The sequence below is a fragment of the Homalodisca vitripennis genome, chromosome 5 (genome assembly GCF_021130785.1).
Source record: "Homalodisca vitripennis isolate AUS2020 chromosome 5, UT_GWSS_2.1, whole genome shotgun sequence".
Lineage (NCBI taxonomy): Eukaryota > Metazoa > Arthropoda > Insecta > Hemiptera > Cicadellidae > Homalodisca > Homalodisca vitripennis.
This window is the reverse complement of record NC_060211.1, coordinates 107,320,922-107,335,933: the sequence shown is the minus strand read 5'-3', so window position 1 is coordinate 107,335,933 and position 15,012 is coordinate 107,320,922. Positions and strand designations below refer to the sequence as shown.

At 32.0% G+C, this 15,012-nt stretch overlaps 1 protein-coding gene across 2 annotated transcripts in view; it reads left to right on the top strand.

The window, feature by feature from the left end:
- The window catches only part of LOC124362679 (ubiquitin conjugation factor E4 B), a 41,373-nt gene extending 30,695 nt beyond the window's left edge, over positions 1–10,678 (top strand). For both annotated transcript variants that reach the window (XM_046817381.1, XM_046817380.1), the window contains exons 13-18: positions 38–150; positions 481–626; positions 1,940–2,067; positions 3,964–4,138; positions 8,229–8,375; positions 10,300–10,678. In XM_046817381.1, coding sequence (XP_046673337.1) covers positions 38–150; positions 481–626; positions 1,940–2,067; positions 3,964–4,138; positions 8,229–8,375; positions 10,300–10,364 — 774 coding nt within the window. In that variant the 3' untranslated portion in view covers positions 10,365–10,678. The remainder of the gene's footprint in view (positions 1–37; positions 151–480; positions 627–1,939; positions 2,068–3,963; positions 4,139–8,228; positions 8,376–10,299) is intronic.
- The last annotated feature ends 4,334 nt before the right edge of the window (positions 10,679–15,012 follow it).

Genomic DNA, 15,012 nt, shown 5'->3' with positions numbered 1-15,012 from the left:
TAGAGAACTATTAATGTGTGATATGATCCATGTCCAGCGTATACATGAAGTTCAAGAGCTGATGGCCGACTCAGATGCGTGGAACAGGATCGGCATGGAGCAGCAGCAGGTTCGCAGCAGACAGCTGTCAGCAGATGAGCGGCAGTGCAGGTAAACTTCAGTGATATTTTTAATACCAACTGGAATATTATCAGATCTGAAAGACTTTTTTAATTTTCGGACTGTAATAGAATTTCCGTCAGTTTTTATTATTTTTATTTCATTATATGTTTGTTATTCAATTAACATCCATATACTTGCCTACAAGTTCTATATTAGTAAGAAATGAAGTTATGTAAATAGAAAATTTATGGTGAGTAAATACTTGTAATTTTACATATTTTATAAAATTCTGTAACTGAAGTTTAGCCCAATACCCAGAGTTCATATGATCATTAATGTACCTGACTTGAAAATTAATAAACATTTTTATTCCCCTAGATCGTACTTGACACTGGCTAGAGAGACTGTGGACATGTTCCACTATCTGACAGTTGATATTAAGGAACCATTTCTCCGTCCTGAACTTGTGGGCAGGCTCTCTGCAATGCTCAACTTCAACCTTCAACAGTTGTGTGGCCCCAAATGTAAGTTTTCTTCGATTTTCATTTATAGTGAGACAAAATTATATGAAGACCAACAGATTATTTCTACTCACATAGTGATGTTGAGTTGTTATCCTACAATAATTTAATATTTTGTTGTGCAAGTATTAATTAAACAATATTGTGAATTAATGATGTATCTTTTTGTAATTTTATTTACAGCACCATTGATTTCTGTAGTACATATAAGATCTTTGTGTTTTCCTAAAGTAAATAAAATATCCTTTGGTATATAAAAGAAAAAGTAGAGTCATTTGGTATATAACATAGAAAATACTGAGAGTCTGAAAAAGACAGACCAAAGAAGAAATGCTCAATTTCAACAGGCAATTTTTCTGGTTTTAGTTCAACAATGCTACCCATGCGCATTGGTACACTAGTTTACATTGCGGCCTAAATAACTGCTTTTTGCTATGTGAGAAATGTGTTCCATCATAAAAATAAGTTTCATAAGCTATTACTATTACATTGTAGTAATAACAATAATTATTCAAACCTCTAACAGAATAAAATACTTTAAAGGTTAGGAGTTAAAATTATGTAATGAAGTGTTAATCTCTTAAATGTCTCTTTCAAGATTTTGAGTATGTGTTAATTTTTTACTAAATTACAATAAAAGTACATTATATTAATCAGCATATTGAACTGAATTTTATTTATGTAACCCTTCATATGCCGCTAATAAATTGCATAATTTTCCTTTAAAACTAAGACAACTAAAAAATATGTTTTCTGTAAGTACAAAACTAAAGTTTATTATAACTTTATTATAAGAGATAAAGGCAAAAAACTATAAAACTGGGAATTTTAGTTAAAATTACTGTATTTATTAATACAAATCTAAAAATACATATTTATAAAATTAATGATTTGAATAATCTTAATTCAAATTAATGGCACAATGTAATAAAACTAAAAGAATAATAACGAGATGTGTAGTAGACGCGTTTGTGACAACACTCTACCGGTAGACAACGTATATGTTTGGTTATGGCTCTGCAGGACACGCAGAGCAGATGAACAGGTGGACGGAGCTAGACAAACGGTGTTCCACTCCCCCTGTCACTGAATGTAGGTAGTCCAAAAATACTCTCTTGCCAACTGCGGTAGGCTAGCTTTTTGTGAACTAAGAAACTCTCCAAGAGACACAATGTATAATATCGGATGTAATTGTGTTTGGCGTTTAGGTCAAAGTTTATCTTTATTTTATCAATCTGCGGTGTGGGAAGGGCTAATAGTTAGAGAGTTTGATAAGGAAGTTCCAAGAAACTGGTGTGATTGAGTTATATTTGCAGGTAAGAATCTGAAAGTGCGCACACCTGACAAGTACGGGTGGGAACCGAGACGGCTGCTGGGTCAACTTGTTGATATCTACCTGCATCTGGACTGTGACCAGTTCGCTGCTGCTGTAGCTTCTGATGAGGTCAGTCTAATACTCTTTATTTCTAATATAAAACTGTGTTCCTTCAATAATTGTAGTATTAAATTGTGCCTAAAGACTTTAAATGTGATATAGGTTAGCTGAGATGTTGTCTAGCATGACAGCGATTATACAGGGTGTTTGAAAAGTATGGGTACGGCTTAATATTTTAAAAACCATAGGAGATAACAGCTATAAACTTTGTACAGTGTCATATGGCTATGTAAACTATTTTTCCTTGCTATTACCATGACATGCCAACCATGGGGGGACGGCCCACAGAGGAAAACATGGAAATCTTAAATTGAAGCATGGGTCGAGTGATACCTCATTTGAAAGAGCTCACTTAGTAGAGTTGAATGCCGCAAACCGCATCTCAAAAGGTTTATCCAATCAGACATGGAGGGTTGTTTTAGGTACACATTGTGAAGTACATTATGCGCTGCCATTTCTGACTGGATCGTCGTATTCTGATGCAGTTGGCGGCGTTTCACTCTACTAACCAATGTGTTTTCACTGACTTTTTTTAATTAGCAAATTATGTCATAAATTTATAACACAATAAATAAAACTAAAAAAACATTGGTATTTATTGTCTTTTATTTATTGTGTTATCAATTTATGACATAATTTGCTAATTAAAAAAAGTCAGTGAAGACACATTGGTTAGTAGAGTGAAACGCCGCCAACCGCATCAGAATACGACGATCCAGTCAGAAATGGCAGCGCATAATGTACTTCACAATGTGTACCTAAAACAACCCTCCATGTCTGATTGGATAAACCTTTTGAGATGCGGTTTGCGGCATTCAACTCTACTAAGTGAGCTCTTTCAAATGAGGTATCACTCGACCCATGCTTCAATTTAAGATTTCCATGTTTTCCTCTGTGGGCCGTCCCCCCATGGTTGGCATGTCATGGTAATAGCAAGGAAAAATAGTTTACATAGCCATATGACACTGTGCAAAGTTTATAGCTGTTATCTCCTATGGTTTTTAAAATATTAAGCCGTACCCATACTTTTCAAACACCCTGTATAATCAATTTAGTGTTTTCGTATAGTTAATTCTTAATCTTAAAATCAAACATATTTCCAATATCAATTTTTTGTATTGGTTCTTAACTTGACTTAAGGAACTTTACAATTCTCCCAAATATCCTAACTTTACACTAATTTGTCATTGACTCTTTTTGATCCAGAACCAAAAAAAAAAAAAAACTTATGTGACACATAAATAGTAGAAAGAATTCAAATATGGAGTAAACAAAAATAAAACTACGTTTTTATGTTTCGGATGAACTATAAGGAATAATATTAATACTTTGGCTTATTCAACCGATGCCATAACTAACATCAAAGTATTTCGGTTCACACTGCGTCTCAACATTGCATACACAGTTTCGGTTTAACATCTGTTGACTGAACATGGCTCTCTACTGCGAGGCCGTAATATTTCAAGATGATAATTGCGTAAGCAATGTTCCAATATGGAGTGAAGTGAAAGACAATGATGTTAGTTACATACTTATATTTTTGTACAAAATTTAAAAATATTGCACTATATAAAAAGTGCCAGCACAATTACTATAATGGTCTTGAGTCTATTTATAAAATAAACATTCTATACAAAGACAAAACTGCATTTTTGTAGTTAGTTGTTTGTAAATGGTGAATTTTATTAACATTAAGTTTTTAGTGATATATTCCTCAAAGCGATATTGGAAAATTAAAAATACCTAACTGCCATCACTTAGTAGTAGAAGTGGCAAAACAATATGAATACAGTACTTACTTTAATAATTTCGAAATATCCTTATTTTTTTAGTTTTTATTTTTGTAATTTGTTTATCCTTTTAAGATAAGTCATTAATGTTAGAATTACATTTTCATTTTTTCAGAGGTCTTTCCGAAAGGAACTATTTGATGATGCAGCTCTAAGAATGGAACGGGCTTTGATCAAGACACCGATTGAATTAGAGAAATTTCGGGACCTAGCAAAAAAAGCTGCAGAGATAGTGGTTCAGAATATGAAACGAGAAGTTGACTTCAGTGATGCCCCTGAAGAATTTAGAGGTAACTATAAAGGATCAAAACTTGGTTATTAATTAGTAGGTAAATAAAGTGAGTATTAGGTTTTAACACATTAAAAGGGTTAATATTTTATAACTAACCGAGAATGAAAATAGAACAGCGTGAATGTAATAAGTTGATAGTAAATTAGAGCATCTTTATATTAAATAAGACAATAAGTACAACGATCATTAGTATAAAAAATTACATTAAAAATCTTTGGTGTCATGACGTAGCTACTACTATTCTGAGAAAAACCAAACTAAAATACTAGAATTTATCAAACATAAATATTATATAGAGTTTATAAGCTATTTCAAAACATCAGTTCAAGGAGGGTTTCATTGTCTTTGCATATTAGCATAAAATTGTATATTTTTCAGTTTGAAAGTGTTAGATTATTGGTTTTGGTGATGAAGTGGACTTTCAAAATGTTGACTTACAAACATTTACGTCTGATACTCCCAAAGGGCTGATAACATATGTAGTTTTTTGTTGTTGTTTTGAAATATATTGATTTTACTTCAGTATCACTTAAGTGCTAGAAATCAATTTCTCATTTAATTCTGTGAAACATAATATACTATTCAAATTATGGAAACTGGAAATTATGTATTTGTTAGAAAATGTATTTGTTTCAATCAATGTACTATGTCAAAACACACACAAATCAGAAAGTGCCAGGCCTAATGGTTACACGTCAAAGCTTGTCAGAGTTAAAGCTCATTTCATGGATTCAAAATTATTACTTTTAGTTTTTAGTTTTGTTTAGCAAATTGAAATTGATTTGTACAAGAACTGAATCATGTACCTTACAGGATTCAGGATATACTTAATTTAAACATAAACATTTTACATGTTAGATTAGAAAATTTGAAAATATGTAATGGTTTATGAAATGAAAACAGCAATTTTTAAAGAAATAAAAATGATTTATATGATGTAGGTTGTTTGTAACTCTATATATATATATATTTTTTTTTTTTTTTTTTTTTTTTTGAAGGATTAAATATAGAGTTACAAACAACCTACATCACATAAATCATATATATATATATATATATATATATATATATATATATATATATATATATATATATATAAAGTGAGGGAATGCTATCTAACAAAATGCAAAAGGTTATTGTTACTTGAAAACCCGAGTTGTTTACAGTGTATTAGATTGCTGCTTAACACCACCATGGCATGCCAGTATCTCATAGTGAGTGATAGATAAGATTTGTGTACACACCTTGTGCGAGGTCAGTCACCTTTACCTTGCCCGTGCGATCATTTTTGTTTTTTGTCCAAGTTTTCAATTGTTATCATTTTATACTCCATGTAGACTGTAGTTGTAATACAACTCACCTAATAGTGAAGGAAACAGGATTTTTCCGGACATTTGCCATTGTTCAGTGATACTTTACAATACAGTAATACTGCATTTCAGTACACCTAATAGACAATGCTGATCTGTTTCCGGTGTACATGCCATGCTACTTCATACTTTTATCTAACTGGTTAATATATGACATATAAATTCCTTTTACTTTGTGAACCAATGAACAAGAGTATTGGACTAGAGCATGATTATATTGTTGCAAAAATTTAAAACATCTATTATATACAGGGTGTCTCATCATAGTGCGTGATCAATATTTTATAAATTGCTTCATGACAACAAAATAAGAAAAATATCATGAAACCTGAACGAAAACACTTATTTTTCTCACTATCTGTGATATAAAAAAAGTTTATTTTACAAATGGCTACCGCACTGAAAACTTGTTGGTACACATACTGTTAGTTGTATAATAAATTATAAAAATAACGATATTATGATGTCAGTTACAGTTCCCACACATTTTTTTAAACTTTCATTACTAACTGTTGTGTAAATTGATGGTTTTGTGCACAAAGATGTAGTATATGTTATAAGCATATATTTACTCAACAATACTTGCTACAATTAAATGCTATTATTTTTTTACCTCTAAAGTATAATTGATAACAAAACATTTGTTTTTCACTAAATTATACAGGCATAGATTTTATTTACTTATGAGTTTTATGGTGTTCTCTTCCACTACAATAGTATTATGAATGTGATAACGTACTCTATTTACTAAAACAGTTGATCCAGTTTTTCTTTAGCTTTGAAATGTTTTAAAACTTTGAGGTTGACAATGGTTTTAATGCTTAATTCTGTATTCAACAGCATCTACAGTGTTAACATTACACTTTCCTTAAGAGGGCACCGGATGCGCATATGAGGCTCTGCTTTTAACTTGACAAGAGTGTTTAAATATTAATTTAATGTTGTAATAACTTTAGTATTATGATTTGTATTAAATCTGACAATATTTGCCTACACATTTACTTTGTTTATGACAAAAAAAGAGCTTGATTAACAAATAATCTATTGGTAGCAATTCATCATCATTGAGAGACTAAAATATAAGTTACTATAGTGAAATATATCTGGACTTTAGACGAATTCCTATTTATAACACAGCTTTTAAACTTTTTCCTCATGTTAGAAGTGGAGCCTGAGATGTATTAGGATGTATTGTGTAGAGATGTATTACCCACCAATTTTTTTAAAACAATGTTATTATGCTTTTTTTCACTCTGTGTTATTGTACGGTATTATGTATTGGGGTAATGGTATAGGTGTATTAAATGTTTTATTGTTACAAAAGAAGACATTAAGGATATTAACTTTCTCAGGTTCAACTGACATTGTAGACCACTTTTTGTTAGAGAGAGAATTTTGACTGTGATCAACTTGTATATCTTTGTATGTTTATGTCATGTGAAAAAATAATTTATTTCAACACTCCCTTGCCACTGATGTACATAACCATTTTACCAGGTCTAGTCACACTATTCGTTTTCCTCACTATAGGCTAAGCAAAACTATGTCTTCCTACAATGTTATGAGCATAAAGCTTTTTAACAGGCTCCCACCAATTGTTCATCACATCAGCAGTGCTAGATTTAAGACATGTTATGTATAACTCAGTTAATCAGATAACCCATTTTATGATGTAAAAGAGTTTTTAAATTTCACTTTTAACGAGACAACTTTTAAATTTTAAGCTAAGTTACCATTTTAATTTAGTTTTAAGGATCTTTTAACTGTTGACGCTTTGTATGTGCCTTAAACTCATATTTTTATACTTTTGCAATGCAAAACTTACTCTTAATTAATTTTCTAACTTGTAACCTGCAATTGAAGATTCGATTGTAATTTGGTTATAAATCATGTTGTAATTTGACTATGCCTATTGCATATCATGTTTAATGGCAATAAAGAATGTATGTCTATGTCTATTGTCAGAAGCCAAATAATATGCCCGCTTAAACAAACACCATGTTGCATACTCTTGTAAAATATAATCCTCTATCTGGTTAGCTTTTTCAATTAAAAATTTAAAAAACAATATCACAAAATAAAACAAGACCTTGGTTTACCAGCCACAACATTCAGAAGATTTCTGTTATTGTGACTGGTATGTCCTCTTCAGTTTTCTCATTAATTCTCCTGACCAATTAATCTTTTACAGGAGAAGGCTTTCCTTCCATTTCTTGTTTCATCATGGACTGGTGTTCATTTTTTATTTGAACTGCATAACTTATTTCACATCGCTCCCAACACTCATAGCACTTACACCTTACATCTCTGTAGACCGATCATTGGTTTCAGCTGCTTCAACATTTTTTCCATTAAAAAAATCGAATAACAAACCAAGTCTCAGAGCGTTCTAATGGAAACAAGGCTTACTTTCTGGAAGGGCCTCATTCTTGTGGGTGACCACTGACCATGCTGTGATTTTCAGTTGCATATAAAAACAGATTATTATTTAGAACTATACATTTCATGTGTTTTGTTTTGATCTATTGAGAATCTTAACATGTTTAATTATTGTTTAACGAATGTTATTGCAAAGTTAGTACAATGAATTTTGTGACAAACCATTTCATTTACGAAGAGTCTAGGCATACAAAATAATTAAATTCAGTTAATTAAGGCCAAAATTTTGCATGCTTTATTTGTTACTGTTCTTGTTGTATAATATGTTTTCTTTAATAGATCCCCTCATGGATACCTTGATGGAAGACCCAGTACTCTTGCCTAGTGGTAAGATTATGGACCGAGACACAATCATAAGACATCTGCTCAACTCTTCCACTGACCCTTTTAGCAGACAACCTCTTTCAGAGGACATGTTGCAGCCAGGTAATAATTTGCTGTGACTGTTATTTGTTTCATACATTGATAATTAAGTATATTTTAGATAATATCTGTACTCTCTTTTTTGTATTTTGTTCCTTGAGAGAGAGAGAGAGCTGACCTATGTTGGCAAGGTCTGTGTTATTGGCAAGTTATCCAAAGTAATCATTGCGCTATGTAGCAAATTTCTGTACTCCCAAACTTACAAAAACGGTTTACTTTGGCCTAGTTCATCCACAATTAGCTTATGGAGTGACACTTAAAGGAGGTTATGCTAGAAACAAAATTGAACAAGTTTTCAGACTTTTAAAAACGGCTGTCAAAAAAATTAAAAAGTTGGACAAAATAGTTGTGCTGAAATTTTTAGGGAGTTGCAACTGGTGACTTTACTCAGCCTCTATAAGGCAACAAATACACAGACAGTGAAGTGGCGCGACGTGATCTGTGTATTTTATTCCATATGATACTGTATGTGATCATTTTGTGTCGCATTGCTGTCGTATTTGTACCCTATCTCTTAAGAGGGTGATCATGTACTGCAGATCAAGATGTGCTTTGATTCTTGGCAAGGACATTTACCAATGTGAAATTAAAGGCAGAGACAGCTCACTCTGTCACTATTATATCTTCAAGTTTGTTATGTTAGTCAAAAAAACTCCCTGGAGGTATTACACATTTCAACAACCAAAATCAGTTCAAAGCTCCTTTTAAGTGCCTCTTCATTTCCAAATCGTTCTACTCTGTTAATTAGTTCATGATAAGCCGCTGGGATCTCTAAAACAATGATGGAGCTAATGTCAATGTGATTATTTCTGATCAAATGATTCAATAAATTTAATGTAAGTTTGACTATGTGAGTACGTTAAATAAAATAAAGAGAATAATTTAACAAAAGAATGATCTGCAATACATAATGTGTAATATAATTTTTATAACAATCCCAGTAATGCTGATGATAGAAGTTCCAGAAAAGTCGTAGAATATGACTTATTCACAGAAATCTTCTGTTGTTTCAGCTAAAATATCAATTTTATGGCATAATAGTAGTAACTAGTGATGTGTTGAAGCCAAATCTTCAACAAAGTTTCGGACTCAAAAATGGATTGTAAATTTCGGCAATTAAATCTACAGTGACTTACCGCATCATTAATTATCAGCTGATCACACAAATTACAGGTTGTTAGTATTTTCTATATTTACATTTGAATATCGCAGCGAATCTGCTACATATATTCCCGAAATACAGCTGAACATACGTAAATTTCTGATCCCTAAAATGAACTTATAATTCATTTTTATATCTGAAGTGAAAAATTATTCGTATAGAATAGAATAGAATGTATTGATTAATATGACATATTACAATGTATTAAATCTCGTCATCAATAAAACATGCATGTACTATTAGAGAAGATAAGTAAACAGAGCAAACCGTGCAAAGTAAAACATATCATGCACTTATCTCAAGTTGTCTCTATATTAAGTTAAGCATAAATTAGTACTACAGAACCAACTAAAAATAAGGAATATGTACCTAATTCAATTAAGATATATTATCTTAACCTAGAATAAAATTATATTTATTTTGTCTGCTTCAAAGACAATTTATAAAAAGGGTTAGTAAGCAACCATGGATAAATACCCACTTGAATTTTTAAAATTAGTATTCTGAGCACTCACAGGCAACCTATTGAAAAGTTTTACACTCATAGCCTTATAAGAGTTGGCTACTTTAGCTAGCCTAGTGAAAGTTCCAAAAGTTTGAGAGCTTTTTCTGGTGCTATGTCCATGCACTTGACTGTTTATTGTAAAATCTGGTAGTTTGATTTTGACATAAAATATATATTTAAACACGAACTAAGTTATCTACAATGAATATGATACATTGTCTTTCTAATCGTGTTTGTAATTATTTTTGTCATTGTTTCAGCTCCTGAATTGAAAGAACGAATTCAATCGTGGAAAAGAGAAAAACTGAAAAACCAGTCCTCTTGAAATTGTGATGAAAAGGGCTAACACTTTTGGAGCTTAACAAAATGATCTCTTGTACATGACATTCTAAGTGATAAGGTGTTGAGTCATGTGATAGTTAGTCTTTCGTTGGCTTCAGTCAGTGTTCAGTTGCTACGTTTGAAAGCACACGTCGATGTGTGCATGATCTGCCTTAAGAACCTGCAACAGACTTTGTGTTCTTGTTCTTGATACGATGTATAAAAATAATTATTACTGTGTATCTCGGATTAATAGATTTTGTAATCTTTTGATTATTTTTTAGATTAGTGCAATAAATATTGTTTGAAAATTTTAAATTTTTTTGTAAAATTTATATTGCTACTATTTTTACCTTTTCCCACTTACATATTATATCAGATTCTTAATAGTTTAAGATATGACACTTCAAATCTTGATATAGTTTGTTTGTATTATAAGGGTATTATGGTTAAGCTATACTTTGATCTACTGGTTAAAAGTTATATGTGAATTAATAATAGTGATGGGGTAACTCCATAAAAATTTGATTCCGATATCAAAATTGTGATCTTGATTCCAATTCCCATGTTATTTGTTTCTAAATTTTAAAAAATATATCCTGATTCTTTAAAAAAAATTATTACCATTTTTATTAGGGATGAACATATACCAAAACAATTTTAATGTACCAGAACAAATTTATTTCCACTCCTGATACCGATATCAAAATTTGGTCCAATTTTAAATTAGATAGCGATTCCTATATAATTAATAACTAAGAATTATAACAAAATAGCAAGTATGAATTCATTTAAGTAGTAATCAAGTCATTTGACGTGATCATGCATGTGTTGGTAAAGTCATGACATATTCTTTGTTTGAAGTTTGTTTCTGACGATGGATGGGTTGTGAAGGAAACAGGATTTTACCGGACATTTGCCATCGTTCAGTGATAAAAAAAAAATCATGATCAGTGATTTTTTTGTATTACTGAACGATGGCAAATGTCTGGAAAAATCTTGTTTCCTTCATGTCATATAATAGGTAATATTAACAAAATAATATTCTATAGTGTTATTTTATCAAAATAGTATGCTATAGTTATAAATACACTGTTATGCCATAGTTGTAAACTGTTGTGCACACTATCTAGCAGTCAACAACAACACAACAGAGTAGTAGTTTGATTTATCCCACAGATCACGCAGGAATCCACTTTTGTGCTAAACGTAAACGCCCGCCCACATCATTGTGGGAATTCCCTCCTTTTCTTTCAACATCATTGTAACACCACCCCTTTTATGTGACTATCAGTTAGTAATTGGTTGTTCCTTTTAGTGCACAGACTTAAGTGTATCGCTATAAATTATTGCAATTTTGTTATGAATTCTTGTGAAAATGGAACGTGATCAGAACTGCTTGTTACAAAGTGATGAAATTAGAACGGAAGTGAAAGAATTCATTAATTTTAAAACGATTGTGACATGGCAGACATTTTTGACAATGAAGAAGATGAAGCAACAGTTTTGGCTGTAGGGACAACAAAATTGATTTCATTGCAAACAAGCTACGAACTCCTGAATTCTACGGACATTTTAGTGATACAAACTGTAGATCCGGACCTTTCGGAAAATGAGAAATGACCTAATAATGCAGTGAGTACAGCAATATAATTTGTTTCATAGCTGTTGTTATGCTCATGTGACATAACAAAAGGAACTATAAAAATGTTGGAGTACTGATCCTCTACTAGAATCCAAAATTGAATCGACTACTTTTAGCAAGAAAGGTTTTTGTTGTTTTTATATATGACACACTGTGGTGCAACTCACTTTCAACTGGTCAAGACAAATTGTATATAATGTGTATACTAATTGAAACCTGAGGTGCAGGTACATGACCTTCAAACCCAAATAAAACCTAGTAATTGATGAAAGCCTGGTTGAATGAAAAAGCAGATTAAGTTGGAGATTAAAAAAGGTTTTGGAATAACAATACAAACCTTTGTATTGTGTGGCTGTAGCAGTGGCATTGTTTTGGATTTCGTAGAATATACAGGGAGGGGCATGAGTAAATATAATACAGTTGGTGCGGACTTTGGTATATCTGCACAAGTAATACAATCAATGATGAAATCATACATTGGATTGGATTGATCATATAACTTAATGTGATGCAATCGATTTTGGGTTGAGTACATTTTTTTAAATATAGTAGCAACAATCCTTCAAGATACCCTTCCTGAAGACAGAAAAAGAACCAACAAATGTTTGGGTTACTTCATGAGAAATTATAGACATTTTAAGTAGTCATTTTGGGACTTTTTTATAAATCTGGCCCATTAAAAAACGTCTGAGGATAAGGATTTCAAATTTTTCCAGTAAGTATGTGAAATATGATTGGAGGAATGTTTAAAATTTTACAAAAAAATATTAATTTGATATGTTTTGCAATTAATAATATGTTACTCCCTCTGGCAAAATGATATCTAAAATTTAGAGCTTTTAAATTGTTAAAAACATAAAAATATCGTATTGAATCTGTGTTGATTCCTAAAATGATATCTTAATATAGTCTTAAAAAGGCACAGCCTTCTGATTTTCAGTGTGCTTTCTGCTGCGCTGCTTGTGGATGCACGAACAGGAGTGTACTCGCCCTTCCCCCACTAATGGCAGTCGCTTTACCCTCAATTAGTTCCTCTCTTCCTTCGACTTGTTGTACGTGGCTTTATCATAACCAAACACATTACAACAAGGCTAATCTCACTGAGTCTTGTTTGTGTTAAGCTGAACACGCTTATTTAATTACATTATAAATGAAGATATATTTAAATAATGTTTTACTAATACGTTTCAAATAATTGAACTATTTAAAATATTGTTAGATGTGAAAATTAAAGTGGATTGAATGAATTTCAACTCTTGACATCAAGAGCGCTTTACGTAAACTGGACTACATGCTTTAAAATGTTGCATTCTTTTTCGATAACGTACAAGAATAATGAAAATTATCATTTTTTCAGATAACAAAAGAAAAAAATCACTATCCTGATTGGAATTAATTAGGTTAGAACTAATAGTCCAACCATCTAATTAATAAATTATCTATCCATAAATGTGGAGGCAGGAAAATTAGATAAAACTATATAAATTGATACATTGACGATATTATGCATTTGACACAGAATGTAGAATTATCTTATAATTTGGCTCAATGTAATGAAATTAGAAGGAAAGTGAAAAATTTGATTAATTACAAGACGGTGACATGGCAGACATTTTTGACGATGAAGAAGATGAAGCTGAAGAAGATGAAGCTAACGGTAAGATTTTTTTACAAGGTGTATGCGAAAGATACATTCAGTGGGATCCACCTGGAGGCTGAGGTCTGAGCTGATGCTGTGACGTAATCCACTTTGGTTAGACTGATGATGACGATGGGGCTCTAGTGTGGTGCCCCAAAACGAAGATCAGCCTGGCCTATAGAGAACTTGCCAGCCTGCAAAGCTATTCATCACGAATGTTGTTAGCAGTAATCCTAGAGCTACCCTGGACTATCTGTTGGAGCTTCAGTCAATACATTTCCACATAAAGGCAGTGGCTAGCAAGACTGCATATCATCTCCAATATGAGACACTCTGATGTGATACAGGAGCTCATAGTCACACCAGTTGAGGTAAAAATTCCCTCTAGAGATGATTGGCTCACTGGAAGGAAATCCTTTTCCCACTTCGATTTGGAATGGTGTACAGATGGATCCAAGACTGAAAAGGGAGACGGGTGCGGGGATTCAGGAAGAATTCTCTGGTGTGGGGTTCTATCTTCATATGGGTGTATTATGAAGGTTCAAAAATGGAGTTTGGTTGAAAACCACCAAAATCGGTATGTTTTGTTATTATCACCATACAAAATAGAAGTTCTTGTTTGTAAATAATTTTCTTTATAAGGCCAAACGCAGAAAAAAGAAAACTATATTTTTGTAACTTCCATGATTGCAGTTACAGTAGCTGCACAGGTTTTTTTAAACTTGGGTTTTTTTTTTGTAACTGATACACGTGCAAATTTCCGAATGTAATGTCGGTGTAAATGGCAAATTTATGATTAGCAAGCTTGTTACTCTGCACATTAAAAGTTTGACCATAGATTGGCTTACATTATTAATTTATGAAAATGGTATCAGGTGGTAGAAATTCTAAGCTAAACCTAGTTTAAAAATAAATCCATCTAATAAAAAAATCAGACTTAACCCAATTAGAGTTGCATAACGATAAATTCTCAGTTATATTCTCTTTCAAATGTACTGTAAATAGCATCAACGGTTACCCAAATTCCAAAAAAAAACATGTTTATGCTTGTAGCATACCACCTTATATTGTACTAGTTACACTAATACAGGAAATAAACATATGGACGAGGCATGCCGAGGTCCGAGGGATTATTTCAGTTAGTTCTAAAGTTTGACGCTAGAGCTGCACCACGTAATTTTAACTGTTACCGTTCAGATATTTATTACCTTAGCTATCTGAGTATCTCACTCCACAGAGAGCAATCCAAGAGCTTGCTTCATCCATGCTTTAATTTATAGCAGTAGTTGAGTTATCTCTTGAGTAACAAATACATACTACATAACGCATTCTATTGCCATCAGAAATACGAATTCTGGAACTCTATAA